This window comes from Elephantulus edwardii, unplaced genomic scaffold (assembly GCF_000299155.1).
Source record: "Elephantulus edwardii isolate Elephantulus edwardi_28Jun2011 unplaced genomic scaffold, EleEdw1.0 scaffold00034, whole genome shotgun sequence".
In the NCBI taxonomy this organism is placed as follows: domain Eukaryota; kingdom Metazoa; phylum Chordata; class Mammalia; order Macroscelidea; family Macroscelididae; genus Elephantulus; species Elephantulus edwardii.
This window is the reverse complement of record NW_006399784.1, coordinates 22,573,821-22,594,619: the sequence shown is the minus strand read 5'-3', so window position 1 is coordinate 22,594,619 and position 20,799 is coordinate 22,573,821. Positions and strand designations below refer to the sequence as shown.

At 35.1% G+C, this 20,799-nt stretch overlaps 1 protein-coding gene across 1 annotated transcript in view; it reads right to left on the bottom strand.

Moving 5' to 3' along the window:
- LRBA (LPS-responsive vesicle trafficking, beach and anchor containing) overlaps positions 1 to 20,799 on the bottom strand; it is an 874,405-nt gene that overhangs the window by 191,273 nt on the left and 662,333 nt on the right. Inside the window, exon 46 of the mRNA XM_006884505.1 lies at positions 16,531 to 16,683. Within this exon, the coding sequence (XP_006884567.1) occupies positions 16,531 to 16,683 (153 nt within the window). The remainder of the gene's footprint in view (positions 1 to 16,530; positions 16,684 to 20,799) is intronic.

The window sequence follows — 20,799 nt, the reverse complement described above, 5'->3', positions numbered from 1 at the left end:
TCTGCAGTCCAAAATTGACCAAATATGCAATCAAGATGTGCTAATGGTAACTGGTGACTGAATGCAAAGTTGGAAACAATGAACAAGGAATGTGGTCAGAAAACACAGACTAGGTGGCAGAAATGAGACCAGAAATAGAATGACTGAGTTCTATATGTGAAAAGATTTACTCACTGCATATACCCTTCATAAAAATCACAACCAGCAACTTTACATTTGACGTCACCAGATGGACTGGATAGGAACTGACTGATTACATCTGTGGGACAAATCATTAGAGAAGTTCAATATTTGTAGTTAAAATCAGGCCAGGTGCTGATTATAGAATAGAGCATCAACTACTAATGTGAATGTTCAAACTGAGGCTGAAGAAAATGACGAATGAAAATAAGTCCATGAGAATTAAAATAGCATCTTGAGTCTATCCCACCTGAATTTAAAAATCACCTTAAGAAAAGGTTTGAACTGCACTGCAATCATGAAGGAACGCGGTTTGAGTCAACCTGTGCCAGCTGGATCCGGGTCAATGGCACACAACAACCACCAAAAGAACAACAAAAGAAAGAAAAAGAATAGGTTTGAAGCACTGAACAACAATGATCAAAGACAAGAGGACCTGTGGAACGCTATCAAGGAAATCATCCATGAAGTGAGCAACAGGTCATTACAAAGAAAGGGGGGGGGAGAGAGAAGGATGTCAGAAGAGACTTGAATTTAATAAGAGCATCAAAACATCAAAACAAGGGAAAGGGATACTGAAGTAAAAGAGCTAAAAAGAACATTTCAAAGAGCACCCTGAGAAAACAAAGTATTAAAACAGAAAGTGCAAAGTAACAGAATTGGCGAATGAAACTCACTCAGCATTTCTCAAGCTGAAAGAACGTAAACATGAATTCTAGCCTTGAGTTGCAATAATGAAAGATGCAATGGGTAAAATCTTGGAAGATCCAGGCAGCATTAAAAGAACATGGAGGGAATAAACAGAATCACTGTAATAAAAAGAATCGGTTGACATTGAAATATTTCTGTGATCATATGGAAGCACCGTATGCTCATGAGCCAACAGAAAGGATTTCAAAGGAATAAATTCAAGCTTCACTGAAACCACAGACAAAGAAAAAAAAGGCCCTAGGAATCAATGAGGTACCAACTGATATGTTTCAACTAACAGATGCTGCCCTGGAAGTGCTCATCTGTTTGTACCAGGAAATTTGGAGGATAGCTGCCTGGTGAGCTGATTGGAAGAGATCCATATTTGTTCCTATTTCCGAGAAAGGTAATATAAAAGAATATAGAAATTATTGAAAAGTATTATTAATACCACATTTAAGCAAAATATTGGTGAAGATTATTTAAAAATTGATAGAACAGTACAATGACGAACCACCAGACAAACTCAAATAGGGTTTATAAGTGGCTGTGTCACCAAGAATATAGCTGCTGATGTCAGAGGGATCCTGGCTGAATACAAGCAATACCAAAAGAATGTCTACTTGTGCTTAACTGGCTATGCACAAGCATTTAACTCTGTGGGTCATAACAAAATTATGGCTAACACTGAAAATAATAAAAAGAATCCCAGATCACTTAATTGTGTGTATATGAAACATATGACTAGTGAAGAAAAGGCTAGTGAAGAGAGCATGGGAAAACAAAATGGTTGAAAATTAAGAAAGGTTTGTGTCAGGGTTGTATCCTTTCTCCATACCTTCAAAATGTATGCTGAGTAAATACTCAAGAAGCTGGAATCTGTGAAGACGACTGTGGCATCAAATTGGAGAAGACCCATCAACATCCAGCATTATGCAAATAGTACAACCTTGCTTGCTAAAAAGTGAGGAGAACTTGAACAGTATGCTGTAGAAGATCAGAGACTTGTGTGCTGTCAAATTGGAACTGACTGACCCATTGCTGACCTGGCAGTGGGTTTTCATAGACAGTAAATTGCAAGGAAGAGATTATCTAACCTTCTCCCACAGAGCAGCCTGTCTTTGGGATTAGAGGGAGAAGTATCACTATAGGCCTCAGTATTCTACAAATGGCTATACAAATACTGATTTCGAGGAATTTTGTAATATTATTTCAGATATTTTAAGAAATGGTTTTATTACCATGCTATATTAATGCTGTGATAAAATATTAAATTATACTGTTAGTACATAATCATAGAACAGTACTCCAAAATAATCACATAATATGGCTCTTTTTTCACCATGAATGCTGCACAGCTTGGAAATAGTATCATTTCACTTTGCTGTCATATGGGACAACAAAAGACCATTAAACAAAATGTAGCATATGCCACATTTATCCAAAGTTCAAATTTCATGTACTAAGACAACGGGTAAACATTTCACTTGGCTCTACAATTAACACACATGGAAGCATCAATCAAGAAATTTAAGGAAAAAAAACCCTGCTACATTGGTAATACTCTGCTGTCAAAGATGTCTCTGAAGTGCTAGAGAACAAGAATATCCCTTTAAAGAGTCTACTAATAGCCAATGCTTATTAAAACCTTACTATATGCCAGCCAAAAAAAACCCCAAAACACAAAAAACAAAAAAGAAAAACCAAAAGAATCTAAAAGTTTGACCTATACTGTTTTCAATTGCTTCCTATGCATATGAAAGTTGGACAATGAATGTTATGCTATGCTATGCTGTGTTATGTCATGTTATGCACCATTGCATTGGAACAGACTCACAGCTGACCCTCCACTGGGTTTGTTCATTACAGGAGATTGCCCATCTTTCTCCTGTGGAGCAGCTGGTGGATTTGAACTGTATGCCTTTAGGTTGGCAGCGTGACTCTTTACCACTAAGCCACCAGGGTTCCCTATGGACAAGGATGTTGTATTGGTGGAAAGTACTGAATAAATGACAACTAAAAAAAACAAACAACCCAAAACAATCAAATCCCAAAATACCTTACATGTTGGAAGAAGTACAGCCAAAGTATTTGTGTTGTCAAAGGATTGTGAACTTCATCTCACATAATTTGGATATATATATGTAGGAGGCACGTTTCTTTTTTTTTTTTTTAAATAGACATCATGCTTGGAAAACTGCAGGGTCAGTGAGAAAAGAGGAAGGTCCGCCAAAATAAAGACTGGCACAGTGACTACAAGGATGAAATGAAGCACAGACTGTGAGGATTGTGCAGGACAGAGCCAAGATTTTTTTCTGTTATTCAGCAGATCATTATGAGTAGGGGTTAGCTCATTAATACCTGACAAAGAAGAGAAAACAGAAGATAGTAAAATCCAAAGTAATTGAAGGTCATAGGAAAGGAAATAAAAAAGCTTATGAACTTAAATGATGAGAGATACTGAATCATCCTCGCTTTCACTTTATTAACTATGCATAAAGCAATATAGATCAAAAGAAGACAGAAAATGGACAGAAAAGATGGAAAATTGACAAACTGACAGGTGCACAGGAGAGTACTCTAACAGTAAAGCTGAAAAGAAGGTCAAAAGAATGTGGATCATATTAGTTGAAGAACAAAAGACTCTATATAGCTGAATAGATAAAGGACATCATGGAAAATATCTGAATATTCAACCATGAATAGTCCAGAAAAAGATTATTTAAAGTCAGAATCTTCTGTTTAAAAGTAAATATATAATGCTGAGGTTCAGAGAGTTGGTTGGGTCCTACCTGGTGGTATTTGTGCTTGAGGAGAACACTGTTCTAAGTGGTAAAGCACTTGACTGTCAGTTTGCAGTACTAAGATAACTTGGGATTGCTGAGATACTGAAAGCTGTGTTACTGGTATGTCAAATGCCAAAACGGTTACCTGTGGTGGACAGGGTTTGGTAGTGTTTCCTGAATAAAACAGTCTTGGAAGCAGGATTGGCATCCACTTAAATAGCAGGCCTTTGAAAACTTTATGAACACTAGAGAAATGACGATAGCTCTAGGTTTCAGATCTTTTGTTCATAGGGTCAAAATGAGTTGTACTCAACTTGATGGGATCTAACACCACCACCGTTATTAATGGTTCATAGCATATGAAGATGCAAGAATGACAATAACAGAAAGAGAAGCAGTAGGGCTGAACTAGAGCAAAATCACTGTAATTTACTGAAATTAAGTGTTAATATGATACACAAATTTTGATAATCAAAGTGCATATGTTGTTGTCATGTGCCAACAAGTCAAGTAATGCTCATAACAATCCTATGAACAAAAGATCTGAAGCTTGTTCTATCCTGCACCATCCTCACCCTTCCTGAACCACAAGAGCTGATTGCAGCAGTTACCACATCAATCTATTTAGTTGAAGGTCTTTATCTCCTTTGCTGACTCTTCCCCCCTTTCTAGCATCAGGTCTCTCTCCAAGGAATAGCACCTCTAGCAACATGTTCAAAGCCTCCAAGGAGCACTTGGGCTGCACTCTCTCAAAAACTTATGTTTGTTCTTTTGGCAGTCCATGGGATTTTCAGTGAACTTCTCCAACACCACAGCACAAAGGATTCAATTCTTTTTCTGTCCTTTATACACTGTCTAGCTCTCTGATGCACAGTAAGTGATGGGAAGACTATGTCCTGAATCAGATGCCTTTTAGCCCTCAAACCAACATCATTACTCCTCAATAATCTAGAGAGCTCCCTAACTGTAGATTTTCCCAGTGCAATTAATCTCCTTCTTTCTTGACTGCTGGTACCAAGGGTGTTAACTGTTGATCAAGTAAGATGAAACTTGACAGTTCAATTTCCTTTCTAGCCATCATGATGTGCCTATTCGCCCAGTGGATGAATCTTTTTTTTCTTGACATTGAAATACAATCCATACCGAAGGGTATATTCTTTGATCTTCTGCCACAAGTTCTTCAAGTCCTCCTCACTTTCAATAAGCAAGGTTGTATCATTTACATAACTCCGGTTATTGATGAATTTCCCACAAATCTTGATGCCACACTCCATCGAGTCCAGTTTCTCTGATAATGTGCTCAGCATATAGACTAAATAGGTGTGGAGAGAGAATATAACCTTGACACTCCCTTCTCACTTTTAAACCATGCAGTGTTCCCCTGCTCTTTCTCAAACAACAGCCTCCTGCTCCATGTGTAGGTTTCACATAAGCACAATTAAGTGCTCTGGGATTCCTATTCTTCTCAATGTCAGCCATAACTTCTTATGATTCACATAGTCAAATGCCTCTGCATTAGTCAATAAAGCACAGACAGACATTCTTATGGTATTTTTTTTTTTACTTTCATCCAGGATCCATCTGAAATCAGCAATGATATCGCTGGTGCCATGGTTTCTTCTAAATCCTGCTTGAACTTCTGGCAGTTTGCTACCTATGTAATGTTCCAGCCATTTCTGAATGATCTTCAGCAGTATTTTGCTTACATATAATATTATTGAGAGTCTCCACAATCAGTTGGATCACCTTTCTTGGAAATGGAAACAAATATGGACCTCTTTTAACTGGTTGGCCAGAGAGCTGTCCTCCAATTTTCTGGCATAGACTGGTGAATGCATCCTATGGTGCATCTGTTAATGGAAACAAAGCAATTTCTATTCTATTGCTTCCTGGGACCTTATTTTGTCAATCCCACGTCCTCTTTCATTACCATTGGCTCCTGTTCATATGGTACTTTCTGAAATTTTTCAATCACTTCTTTTTGGTATAGTGACTATGTGTATTTCCTCCACCTTCTTTTGATGATTTCTGGGTCATTCAATATATAGACTATAGCACATTTAAATATAGAGATGTGAAGCTTAAATTTGTTTTTCAGTTGTCTCAGACTGAGAAATGAAGAGCAAGCTCTGCCTTTTTTATTCTCCAATTCCCACTCTCTGCACATTCCATTGTAATACTTTGCTTTGTCTTCCCGGGCTATCCTATGAAATCTTTTGTTCAACTTTTATTTCACCTTGTTTTCTTTCTTCCTTTCTTTTTTTTTTTTTTTTGCTTCTCAATACTCCAGTGCAAATTTGAGTGTTTCTTCTGACATTCATTTTTATTCCTTTCCTTCTCCTCTGTTTTTGTAATGATTTTTTTGCTTACTTCATGGATGATATCCTTGCTATCAGCTCACAATTCATCTGGTACTTGGTCATTGATGTTCAATGCCACAAACCTATTACTAAAATAATCTTGAAATTCAGATGAAATTGATTCAAGATCGTATCTTGGTTATTATGGATTTACTTTAATTTTGTTCTGCCTCAATTTGAATTTGATACAAATAATTGATTGTTTGACCCACAGTTCACACCTGGTCTAGTTTTGGCTGCCAATATTGAGCTTCTGCAGTGATTTCTTCCCCAAATGCAGTCAATTTGATTCCTATGCAGCCCATCAGTTGAGATTTATGTGTAATGCTACCATTTGTTTTATTTTAAAAAATATATTTGTAATGCATAAATCATCATAAACACAAAATTCAAACATTCTATTTCCAGCCTCATTTCTATCACAAATCCATCTGCTGCTCCTTCTTCACCGTTTCCCATTTTTTTAATTCTAGTCACCAATAATCATTAAAGTGTCTTGACTGCATGTTTGGTATGAAATTTTTCAATTTCTTCCTATTTGGCTCCAGTTGTAGGAGTGTATATTTGGATAGCAGTCGTATTAACGGGTCTGTCTTGTATGCATACATGTATTATCCTATAACACACAACATTATGTTTAAAGGTAGAAAGTAAAGTTTACATTTTTACTACAAGTTTAATACCATTCTTTTGGTTTTTTGTTCCCTGCATAGCATACTATATGATATACTGTTCCAAATGGTCAAATCTGGTGCATCTTATCTCACTAATGCCTAGTAGGGTCGATATTCATGTGTTTCATTTCATTTTTTTATACTAGTTTATTCACAAAATTAAAATATATTGTTTTGAGAACAGATTCTTCCAATATCCCTCACTCCTCTAACCATAAAATTGTACAATTCCATGCTTAATCTCGCCTCCCCGTGCACATCCTCACCCCTCTGCTTCTCTCCCCCCCTTGGATCCTTAAGCTCATTCTACAATAATGATATACTACAATAATAATATTTTTCCTTGTGAAACTGAGTTAGTTCACTCAGCATAATGCTCTCCAGTCTCTCCCAAGTTAGGTAATAATTTAAAAAGTTATTGCTCCTGTATGCTGCATAGTATTCCATTATGTGACTATACCATAATTTCTCAATTCATTCATTTGTAGTTGGACATCTGGCTTGTTTCCATGTCTTTGTGATGGTGAATAATGCTGCTATGAACACTGGTGTTTAAGTCTCCATTTCTGCCTCAGTTTTCTCAGGGTATATTCCAAGTTGAGAATTTGCTAGTCATATGGAATTTCTATGGTTGGCTTTTTTTTTGGTTGTTGTTATTTTGCAACTTTCTCTTTGGCATTGGTTGTTATTAAAAGTTTTTTAAAATTTTTAAAATATTTTTTATGTGAATCTTATTTAAAAAGTTTTAATATACTGTTTTTCACAAAAGACCCTTCCCATTTCTTCACCCCAAACACCCACTGAATTGTGCAATCCTATGATTAACACCCTCCCACCCAATCCTCACTCACCCTTTATATCCACTATCTCCCCACCTTGGATCCTTATACTCCTTCTATAATAATGGTTTTATATTTGTCCTTGTGGGACTGACTTAATTCACTCAGCAAAATGCTCTCCTGTCCTTCCCAAGTTAGATAGTAATTTACAAAATGATTGTTGCTGCATAGTATTCCATTGTATAAATGCACCACAACTTCTCAATCTATTCATTTGTGGTTGGACATCTGGGCTGTTTCCATGGTATTGTGATGGTGAATAATGCTGCTATGAACACTGGTGTACAAGTTTCCATTTGAGCCCTATTTCTCATTGTCTTGGGGTATATTCCAAGAAATGGAATGACTGGGTCATACGGAATTTTCTATGTTCAGCTTTTTGAGGAAGCGCCAAAATGCCTTCCAGAATGGCTATACCATTTTACAATCCTACTGACAACGTATTAAGAGTTGCTTTCTCGCCACATCCTCTCCAACATATATTACTTGCTGCCCTGTTAGACTTTACCACTGTTACTGGAGTGAGATGGTTCCTCATTATGGTTTTGATTTGCAACTCTCTTGTTGCCAGTGATTTTGAGTATTTCTACATGTGTCTATCATTCTAATATCTTCCTCTGCGAATATTCTTTCCATGTCTTTTGCCCATTTTGTAACTGGGTTATCAGTCTTTTTCTTGTGGAGACCCAGGAGTATTCTGTAAACTTTATTTATAAGTCTCTTGTCTGAGATGGTATTACCAAATATTTGTTCTCACTTGGTAGGTTTTCTTTTCACCTTGTTGAAAAAAGCTTTTGTTGCACACAGTCAAGCTAAGTACATTCCATATTAAATAGTTATTTTTTAGTAGACTAAATCACATGTTGTCATATTGAATATATAAACATGATCTAACTATATACTCTCTACAAGAATCACACTTTAGAATCAAAGACAAAATAAGGTTTAAATAAAAGAATGGGGAAACATATACCATAAAAACAGTAACAAAAAACTTACTGCAGTTATTAAGCAAAAGAGACTCAAAAGACTTACTTTTAACAAAGAATTTACTAATTCAGTAACAACTGTACACATACACTCCTTGTGGTATGCAGAAAATATTATGCTCTTAGGTACTAATTCATATAAATGTTATTTCCCATAAAAGAAATCTAAAAATACTACCTTACATGAATTGGACAGTGTTTGAAATGTGAAGAAATTAAGGATTTTGAGATTGGAAGATTATTCTGGATTATCAGGATTATTTTAAATGCTATTATATTTATCGCTATAGGAGAAGAAAAGCAGAAGGATATTTGATTACAGATAGAAGAGATGTGAAATGAAGACAGAGATAGACGTAATGTGGCTTCAGCAAAAGGAGTGATAGAAACCAATAATGGGAGAGGTAAAGAATAACTTCTCTCCAATATATGGCAAAGTGAGGATCATCCTCCTGACACCTTGATTTTAGTTCAGCAATACTTATTTGTTAGACCTCTGGCCTCTAAAACCAAAAGAATACATTTCTGTTATTTTAAGCAATTTAGATTGTGCTAATTTGTTGCAGCAGCCACAGGCAACTAATGAAGCTAACAAAAGGGCTCAAAAGTACATGAAACAATGACAGAACTGACCATAACTGGTGACTTCAATATCTTATTATGATAAATACAGTTGTTATTGTTTTTAGGTGCCATTGAGTCAAGTATGACTCATAGCAACCCAATGAACTAAAGATCTGAACCCTGTTCTAGCCTTTGCCATCTTCACATGTCCTGAAAAACAAGAGCCCACTGCAGCAGTCACCATATCAATCCACCTGGTTGAGGGTCTTCCTCTCCTTTGCCAACCCTCCACCCTTCCCATCATTATGTCCCCTCCCAGCAACAGCCCCTTATTGTAACATGTCCAAAGTATTCTTGCCTTCAGAGAGCACTCTGGATGCATCCTCTCCAAGATAAATCTGTTTGTTCTATGGCTGTTCATGAGCTGTTCAGTACTCTTCTCCAACATCACAGACAGAAAATCAATACAGACATATACCATTTGAATATAGTAAATATGATATAACAAACATCTCTTCAACATCTAAAGGCAGAATAGCCATTTCTACCAAAAGCATCATGGGGAATTCTCCAGGATAGACCACACACTAAATCATAAGACAAGTCTCAAAAAATAGGAACTCATTGTTGTTCAGTTGGAATGAAGCTGCTCTTCCATTAGTTTCTGAAGCTAAAATCACATGGAAGGATTGTTTCGAACAACTAGTATCACAAAAGTTAGATGTTTTAATAACAATGAAATTAAAACAAATTATTTAGAAGAAAATTTGAAAATTCCACAACTATTTTAAATTTAAAGGGCATATTTCTGATTAACTGAAGAGTAAAAAAAATTATATGAGATATTTGAAAATGTTATGCATTAATAAAAATAGTATGCAAAATTCATGGACTAGAGACAAAACTGTTGATAGCAGATGATTTATGAATGAAAATATATAATTTTACAATTAAACACAAAGCCAGTAGAAATACTTATAATTACAATGAGAATAACAACAAAAGGGGGAAATATTAATATACTGGATTTGAACCACCAGAGAAGTATGGCCTTTGGGTTGGCAGCATAACTCCCTACAGAGCAGGCTATAGGAAACAACAAATCCAACATTAAAAAAAAATTACAGCAGTTAAGTTTAATATATTAAAAGAATTCAAAGGTGATTCAGCATCTAAGAAACAATGTCAACCACTCAATTCACTGTCACTGAGTCAGAATCTACTTGGAGCAGATTTTCAGAGACTATAAATTGCATAGGAGATTGCCCATATTTTAAAAAAGAACTGCCAGTGGCTTTGAACCGCCAGAGCATTCTTGGGTTGGAAACCACCATTCTTGGGTTGGCAGAGCAGCAATTAATGTGACAAAGAAAATTTCACTTTTTTCTCTTCTTTGATAAATTTCCCCCTATTGTAAGGTCACAATCTTTAAAAGTTTATAATCTTGCTTTCACACGTAAATCTTCACTTTGTGGTATAAATTTCCAGTTTCATTTCCCCCCATATTGAGAATCAATTGTCTAGCGCTGTAAGGTGATACAGGTTAAATTCACCGACTGCTCTGCAGGAGAAGGATGAGCCAGCTCCACCTAACAAGCTCAAGGGTCAGTAACGGGCTGGTTCTGCAGGATGGTATAGACAACAACATAAGCTGACAAGTCTTTTCTTGCCCTACAGATCTGCATCGTCATCTTTATTTAAAAAAAAAAAAATTAAATGTCCTGGGCTGTTTTGCGGTTTCGTTCATCTCCATTACTCTATTTCCCCTCTAATATTCCCAAATTATTACAACTTTATTTGTGAAGCTTTTTACTACTATTTCACCAGAGGCCTTTACTAAAGCTTTAATTATAAAAAGTCTCATGAACCTGCTCTTCTTCTCAAAGAGCTCTGGTTATGATGAGTCCTTTGCTCTTTAGAGTCTGTTTGTCAAGTCCCAACAACAAAACAGTAAAAACAAACTTGCTTAAAAAAAAAAACCCAAAAAAAAACCCAAAAAACTTGCTGTGATTTGGACTGGTTTTATAAAATTAAATTTGTAAATTAAGATGGGGAAATTGCAGTATGTGAACATGATATATCCTTTCCTTCACTTTTAACTGTTCCCTTTATTTGGAACTAAAATTTCACAATGATGTACATAGAACATGATTATACAAAACAAACCCAAACAATTGTAGTGTTTTCCTTTTTTCAAACTTCATACATGCCCCCATTCTCCAATAATTTAAAGCTGACTGCTGGGGTTTGCAGGGAGAGAAGACAGTGCTCACAGTTGAAAGTAATTATTACGCACTAACGTTCTATGGATCTTTTAATTGTATTCTTGGCCTTATCATTGTCCAAGTAGAAAATGAAAAGGCAAAGAAATATGGGGGCGGGGAACCTAGGTCAGCTTTTTTTATTCCTATTTAAACACAAGAAGACGACTCATCTAGTAAACTCTTAAGAACTTAACTTTTAAATACTATTCATCTGAAAAACTAAAATGATGATGTGAATAAAAGTTTAAAAAAATAATAAAACCCCATTCAGCTATCAATAAAACCTCAATCTTACACTGTGCTGAACACTGTAAGTTCAGACATAATATGCCATTAAAACCATCTAATTGTGTTATCATTTCAAACACAGCTTGCTCAAACTATAGGATTTCCTATGCATATTTTGTATATTTTGTTGCAGGACATGGGTTCTTAGTTTACCTGTGCTGGCTGCCATCCCTTGCTGCAATGGGCTCTTCTGAGTCACCAAGTGTGAGGACGGCACATGGATAGAGAAGGTTCGTATCTTTTGTTCATAGGGTCACTCTGAGTCATACTCAACAGCACCTAACAATAATAGCTATCATCTGATGACTGTAAACTGTCCATTTAAAGGAAAAACTCCAACTTTATTCAGAATTACAAAATCTATGAAGGTTTAAGGAGAATGTTCATATATTCAAATTTTCATAATAAAGAAAAATGGTTGAAGAAACAAAATTTGAAAATTTTCTTTTCTCTCTTCATTCAAGAACATAAAAAACAGCACATCTCTTAATTTATCTATATTCTCAGATGGCAATGGAAAGAAGACAACACACTAATTTTATTTTTCTCTACCTTTATAAGCAAGTGATTATTTAAATCATCATCATGAAATAGTAGAGAAGAAAAAAGCTTTAGAAGATACCAAATAGCCAACTGTCATTCTACTTGGTAATCTAAGGATAATTCACCAACAGAAATTTACTTTTAATAGGTTGATAGATTCTTTCAACTCTAAGATGTTTCTAGTACAAGAGTCTAGTTATCAGAGAGGGCATGACTTCCAAGGGTGGGACAGTGTCTGTCTTGATCACAGAATGCAGTGGTACTCATGTACAAACAGCATTCAATAGCTACATGATAAATGAATGAACTATTGTGATTGTAATTTAAAGATATTAAACTTTCTCCACCAAAAACACAATGTTTCACTCCATCAGCTTTCTGAAACTGTATCAGAATATGGTTTTCTTTGCTTCTGAATCAATGTAAAAGTCAAGTACTACAAGAGTTTTCTTTGCACAGTGATGAGCATTATGAATTCATACACAGATTTTTCAAAAGTATGAAAAGCCTGTTCCTTATTTATATTTTGAAGATGTTTAAAAAAATATAAAACACAGACTAATCTCTGGCATGAGAGGTCTGTTCTCATTTTACCCGAATTACAACTGTTCAGAACAAAGAAAATGTAATTTGTTTTTCTGTAAAATTAAATGGACGTAGGTGAGTTTCTTACACAAGGACTTCTTTCTATACTATGTAGGATATTTATCTTCTATACATAAATCCACTACTTAGCAAATTTACCAACTCTACACTTAGATCTTTATTACTTACTTAAATCTCTGAGAATAAAAATGGCTAAGTAGGATAGCTATGGTTTACTAACTAACACAAATGGAAAATGCACCATTAAAGTTGCAGTAGCAAAATCATGTTTCTCAGAATATCCTATCCTTTTGAATTAACATGTGTGCTACCAATACTTTAAAAAAGACAAGCTGGGTATCTTAAAATGAGTATGTCAGTTAATTAATCCTGTGATCCCCTGCTACCAAGCGAGTACTGTACAATCTGTTATTATTCACTGTCCTATAGATCATCTGTTCTTGGTGATAGTTTGTTCCAGGAAGAGAGGCAGCTGCAACACTATATCCCTGCTCAACCTGAGGACCATCTGACTTTAATTGTAACACACAGCTTGATGTGGCTCTGGTTATGAGAAGCCAAAGTATCGTCTGTAATAATCTGGAAAAGCAGAAACCTGCCAACAGAGGGCTGAAAACAGGGACTTGGGCTGTCTGGCTGCCTGACGGGCTGCAGGAAATATGATTAATGAGTAAGGTATAATGATATCAGGAACCCGATTAGCACCACAAAAAGGTCACAGATCAAAGTAGTATGCATTTCATGAGCTACAATCATTGCATAAAATCTGTGGACTTGAAGAGGAAACCAAAAGGAGGAGGGGACAAAACTCTTATGTGATAACATGCTAACAAATACAGAAATGCCACACTAATAATTTAGTCACTTATACAAAGTTAACAGGAAATTATAAAATTAACCAATTGACCTCAACTATGGAAATGCTTTAACATTTACTGTTTTGGTTCGGATGTACATTTTCTTTTTTTTTACAGAATAAATGTAGTTATTAAGTTGTTTCACAAAAACATAATAAGTAAAATAAGGTCTCTTTTCTAATTATGAATTTAAGTTATTGGATATAAATAAAATCATTTAACTCAGAAAATTTGCATTTAATTGGAAGTGAATTTTCATATGATACTGTTTGGGAATGAAGACATCTCCAAAACATGTAAGATTAAGCTTCACTGGTAAAACAATAAACAACATAAGTCATAATAAAAGGTAGAGTTAATATAGTAAGAATTAATATGGTAAAATATTATCTTTAAATATTTCATAGTCATTCAGTGTAATGGATAAGCAATCCAAAACCAGATCTGATTGGAAAATAATTTTGTAAATTGTTGCCTTTTCCCCCTAGAAGGTTTAGAGAATTCATCCCAACCAGATGGAATATTATGTAACAACATCAAGAAATGAACAACTTGTAGGTGCAACAAAGAGGAACCTCAAAAATATGTGCAATCTCAAAGATCAGGAACAGAAGGGACTATCATGTGATGCCATTAATATAAAATTTCTAGGAAAAGAAAAATTACAGAGAAAATCAGTGGTTGCCTGTAGCTGGGAATGGAAACAGATACTGAAGACATGAGAAGACTTTATAGAGAGATACAAGTGTTCTAAAGTTGATGGTAGTGACATAATTATATAAACCTAATAAAATGTATTAGATTGTATATTTGAACATAAATTACTACAATAAAGCTGTTTACAAAATGTAGATAATCAATGAAAGTAAAGAAGAAAAAAAAAGTAAAAGAAAAGATTAATGAATGAAGGTACTTTAAATTCACCTCTGTCTACCGTTAAGGTGGGTAGACATAATCACATACAAACTATAAAAAGTTTGACATCTCCTTCAGATACTTTCAGGGCTAACCTTCATGCTGGGTTCTCACTTTAGCCACAGTTACTTACTGAGAATCTTTAAAAATTCTTGAGAGTAAAATGAAATGCAGCATATCAGAAGATTGTGATAAAATAATAATAGGAACCATCTGCCAAGGTAAGCCAGATAATATTCTAGGTATTTTATGTACATAATTGCAATTTCATACTCACAATTTCTAAATTACAAATGATAAAAACAAGGTTTGAAAAGGTTAAATTTCCTACAGTTCCCTGAAAATATAATTGATCCAAGACGGGTATATACAACCTAAATCCAAAGCCTATGTTCTTAGGATCTTTACAATCTTCTGCATTGTTTTTGATATATATGTAAAATGAAAATTTCAGTATAAGACTATAACTACAGTTACAGATAAGATTAGATCAGCTTAAAAAGTAATTTAAAACAAAAGAGAAAATCACTTAGAAAACCAAAATACTGCAATTTTCACTGCTTAACTGTAAAATTATTTAAAAATGTAATTGATGTTCCATTTAAAAAATTAGAATACGGTAAAATTATACTTTTAAATTATCGTAACACTAAAGTTCCTTGATTCCAAATTTCTTTGAAACTGAAAAGGGAACAAGTTCCTCACAGAGTTAACACAACACCCATGTATTAGATTGCAGTAAGAGAGTTCACTAGTACTCGCTTGGCAGCACAGACACTAAAACTGGAACAGAGAAGATTAGCAAGGCCCCTGTGCAAGAATGACATGAAAATTCGTGAAGCGTTTTATATTTTTAATGAAACTTACAAGAGTGGAAAAAAAGAGTCTATCAACATGGGATTGTAAAATGGTACAACCACTCTGGAAGGCAGTTTGAAGTTCCTCAAAAAGCTGAACAAAGAAATTCCCTATGACCTAGTTATTCCACTGCTTGGAATATACCCCAAGAAAATGAGAAATGAGACACAAAGGTTTATACATCAATGTTCATAGAATCATTATTCAACATCGCAAGAACATGGAAACAGCCCAAATGCCCAACTACAATCGAATGGATTAAGAAATTATGGTGCATTCACACGATGGAATACTAAGCAGCATGCAAGAGCAATGGTTTTTAAAATCATTATGCAACTTGGGAGGGACTAGAAAGCATTATGCAAAGTGAACTCAGTTGCATTAGGCGAAATACTGTATAAGACCACTATTGTAGAAACCGAATGATCACTAGTAAACCATGTATGAGGATCCAAGGTAGGGAGGGAGCAGAGAGGTAACTATGGGCAACTCTATACACAATTTGATGGGTAGAGGTAGTGGTGGGTAAAGGAAATGGGAAAGATTCTGTGTGGAAACAATGTATATGAACTTTTTAAGTAAACCAGTTCAAAAGAAATATTTTTTTTAAAAAAAGAGTCCTCCAACAGTACTAGAGACTTGATCATAAGCCCCATCGTTCCTGAGCTTTTAAGTATATTGGATTTTGCTTGAAAATATTTAAATTTTCATAAAATACTACATGAGGATATAGTATGAAATGAGAACCATGTTTCTGTCAGAAAATATGTAATTGTTTTCTAAACAGGAATATATAGTTGTATTTCCTTCTTGGGAGGAGAAGCTTGTGTTTCAAAAAAGCAATTCTCATTTCACTCCTAAAATTGAATTATCATGTATACAGGAAAGTAAACTAAATTCTGTAAAAAAAAAACAAAAACCTAATAAAATAAACCATCATACCACCCAAGTTTATAAATTTTTATGGAGTATATTCAGACATTCATGAATTATGACACTTTTACTCACCGAAGTTACTACAGTTTTGTTCAGAAGAGCAAGGGTTAATGATAACACACCAATACATGAAAGAAGTTTGAGAATAGACTCATGACAGAGTAGACGATTACTATCTTACCAATCTGTTTATGCGAACAAATTCTTCTGAGGTTTTGGCCCAAGGAGGAAGTTCAACATCAGACACTACTGTCCCATCATCCATCACTCCAAGATTATAACCATTGAAGTTGACAAACATCTCAGGAAGATAATAAAATTCAGGGATCAATTCCTATATAAAAAGAAAAGATATCATGGTATAAATTGTAGGATAATTGATAGACATATTTTTAAGTGCCAGATCAACTCTTATAGAGACAAAACCCAAAACAAACCCAAAGAAAATGTTCTTCCATTTCTTTAATCACAGTTCTGACAAAAATTTTTATTAAGGGATATCTCAGTCACACAAAATTTATAAGTATCTTAGTGGAAAATTATAGGCTCTTTTTCAAGGTGCATAACCCCAAAATGTTTAAATAATTTTAGTAACATTGGAGGTCTAAGAAGATTTACACAGAAATAATTGAAATGTATTAAGAGTGATATAATAAGCAAGATTTTCCTTGAGGTATAGGGAACTTTTTCTGAGAAAATACCAACATTTTTACAATACAAGTATTAATATGCTGTTGCTTTGGTTCTTCCATCAGCCAGGAAAAGGATTCATCAGACACAACCATGGTTTAACAATATTACTCCACGTTTAAAGACATTCAGGTTTAGTTTTAAGGTACTAACTGAAAAAGAGAAAGTGTATAACAACATTCAGAAAATGACTTGCTTAAGAAACGGAGTGATTTAAATATTTGACCTTAATAAGGACATTCTAAATATATTTTAATAATCAGCAGGGGGAAAATGCAGATGGCAAGGCTTTTGTGTTCAATAAACTTCACATATAACTATTTCAGAGGCCCTGCAGATCAGACTTAAAATCCAGTCTTGACATGGGTCAGTGGCTCAGCGGTCTCTCAGATAACCCCTCAGGGCCATCTACAGCAAGCCAAGCTTTCTAAACAGTTGAGTAAAATGGGGAGGTCAGCAGTTTTTGGACAAGGTCAATATGAATTCACCAGAGCAAAGACCAAAAAGATCCAGAGGAATTAAGCTATTATCACCTCCATCATCCATGTGGAATGCTTCTTGACTTTGAATTATTCATCCTTTGTTTACACTCACAATAACTGAGCAGAAATGAGCATGTTCTCTAATGGCTGACAACCACCTAACCATCAGACTTGAAAAACAACTACACTCAACAATTATTTTTACTGAAAAAGGGAAACTTGTTACATAATTGCTGATAAATGAAATTAGAGAGTGATTAACAAAAATATTAAGATTCTGATATTTTTAAATGATGCCTTTAGATCTAAATGACAAAAGGGGAAAAGACAGATAATATGTGTAATTTTATTAAGTAAAACCTGCTTTGTTTTGTTTGTGCTAATATTATTGAGTACCATGAGCCAAGTACCAAGGTAAATCTTCATTAATTCTTATTAAGCACAACCACAATGTTCTTTCAACAAGAAGAAGGTGAGACATATTATCAAGAGGGATCAGTCCTTAGAGAAAGACCTAGTGCATGATTCAGTAGAGGGGCAGTAAAAAAAGAGGAAGACCTTCAACAAGATGGACTGACAGAATGGCTGTAACAATGCACACAAACATAAAAATAGTTTCAAGGATGGTGGGGTGCTGGATGCTGTACCTAGTGGGGTGCTATGAGTTGAAAGCAATTCAAAAATACAGTTACATCACATTTAATTATCATGACAATTTTACAAAGTAGGCTATTATTTGTTGGGTTTTTAAAAATTTATTATCAACTCTTATTTTTTTTTTAAAGGAGTTTCTTTTCTTTTTCTCCCTAGCCCCCCTTTCTTGTGTACTGCTGAACTGGATCCGACTGGCATAGGAGGAGATTGCACCTCCTTCTCCAGTGAAGCATCTGGTGGTTTTGAACTACATGCCTTTGGGATTGCAGTACAGTTTCTTGCCTATAGGCCACCAGAGCTCCCTTTATCTATTTGTTTTTAAAATGAAATAACTTCAACGACTTTAAGTAACTTGTCTAAATTTCCACAGCATATGTGTGGTAAATATGAGTTAAACTCACGGACCTAGTGTTGTCTCCCTCTAAAGTCTGTGCTCTTAACCATCCAATAAGCTCACAAAATATTAAACATATTAGGGAATGGCATCCACTTCCCAAACAGCATGTCTCTGGAAACTCTGTGAACCTGAAGAAACAATAGTTACAGAAAAGCTTCAGGTCCTTTGTTCACAGGGTTGCTATGAGTCATGCTTGATTCAACAGCAATCACCACCACCACCACCACCAAACAACATATATTCTAAGTATTGAAAATTTTTTAATTTATTTTATTTATTTCCATAGTTATTCACATACATTGTGTTTCTATTATATACACTGTGTTTTCCATAATTAATATTCATATTCTGTTTTCAAGAATCAACTACTATTGATCTGTAACTTTTACCCATCATTCTCAAGTCCCCACTGTAACTTTTCTATTCCTTGACACCCCAAAATCTGCCTACTAATCTCTGTTGTGCTACTGATTTTCCCTCCTGTCTTCTCCCCACTTTCCCTTCCTCTTTTGAACAATTATAGTTACCTCGCTCCTACTTGCTAAATGCAGTAGCCACCTTGATCTTGTCAGATCCTTCCCAAATTGATCCTTCCTTGTCCTGGACCTTTATATTGTTCTAGCTCTGTTTTCACCAGTCCCTTACCCCCTGGCCACTCATATTTACACAGTAGTGGTCTTATGTAATATCTACTCTTTGATGACTTATTTTACTCAACATAATGCCCCCTAGGCACTCTCTTGTGTCATATTTTATGAATACTTCATTGTTCCTGAGTGCTGCATAGTTTTCCATTGTGTGAAGAGACCACAGTTTCTCTATCCATTAGTTCGTGATTGGGCATGTGGGCTGTTTCCAATCCCACCAACAGTGTATATGAGGTCCAATCTCTCCACATCCTAGCCAACACTTATTGTTTGTTGTTATTCAACATAATTTTTTTAAAGTACAACAAAAAAGAACCAAACACAAACTTTTAGGTATATCATAAGAATACAAATTTTTCCCAAGTATTTTTGTTTCAAATTAAATCAACGTATGGAAAAAAAAATCTATTTCTACTATAAACAATCTACTTATGTCAATGAATTCTAACAGAACAAATTTTAAATGTTACAATCACTATTAAATCACATATAAAAAAAGAAACTTCTATCTCAACATTCTTATTCACTTTTTAAAAGAAATAGTATTTTTTTCATTGTTGGACATTTTCTTCCATTGTGTAAATGTACTCATTGTTGCAGATTGTTGTCAGACAAATAATGCCCAATTATATTTTCCTTTCAGTTCCTCTCCTTGTCTGTTCCAGAGAAACATTATTATAGATCCACTCTTTTTCCATTCTCTCACTTTTGTTGTTGCTATGTACCACCTTCAAGTCAGAATCTACACATAGCTGACCCCTAGCAAGTTTTCAGAGGCAGAAAATCACATGTGAGGAGACTGCCCATCTTTCTCCTGTGGAGCAGATGGTAGATTAGAACCATGTGCCTTCAGGTTGGCAGTGCAGTTCCTTAAACTAAAACACCTGGTCCTCTTTGATTCATTTTGTTGTTGTTGTTACGTGCCAACCTATTAAACTGTAACTCAGAATGACTCTATGCACCACAGCTCTGAAGCCTACCCTAGTAAGCCTTTAATGAACATTCCTTTTCAAGGAATTTTACCAAAGTGTCATCTTATTTTCATTCCAAATTACTTATGCTAATAAAGAAGAGAATATTGTTGTTATTGTTGTTGTGTACCATCAAGTCAGAGGCAATCCATAGCTGACCCTTGGCCAGTTTCTGGAGGGAGTTAATTTCACTGGAGGAGATTGCCCATCCTTCACCCAAGGAGCTGTTGGTGGATTCAAACTGTGTGCCTTTGGGATTACAGTGCAGCTTCTTTCCATTAGGCTACCAAAGCTTCCTTCAGTCATCCTTGTTTATTCATAATAAGTGACAGATCACCAGATTTCTGTTAAAGGAATGTTTAAAATCCTAACGCACCTTGTTCTTGTACATGTAGCTATAAGACCATATACCTCAGTGTATACAAGAGTACACACTTTAGAGTAACAATGTTTTAAAAAGTTACACAAATTGGGGAGCTCTGGTGGCCTAGTGGCAAGAAGCTGCTCTGAAATACCAGAGGTATACAGTTCAAATTCACCAGATGCTCTGCTGGAGAAGGAGGGTCAATCTCTTTCTCTACCAGTCAGATCTGATTTGACGGTACACAC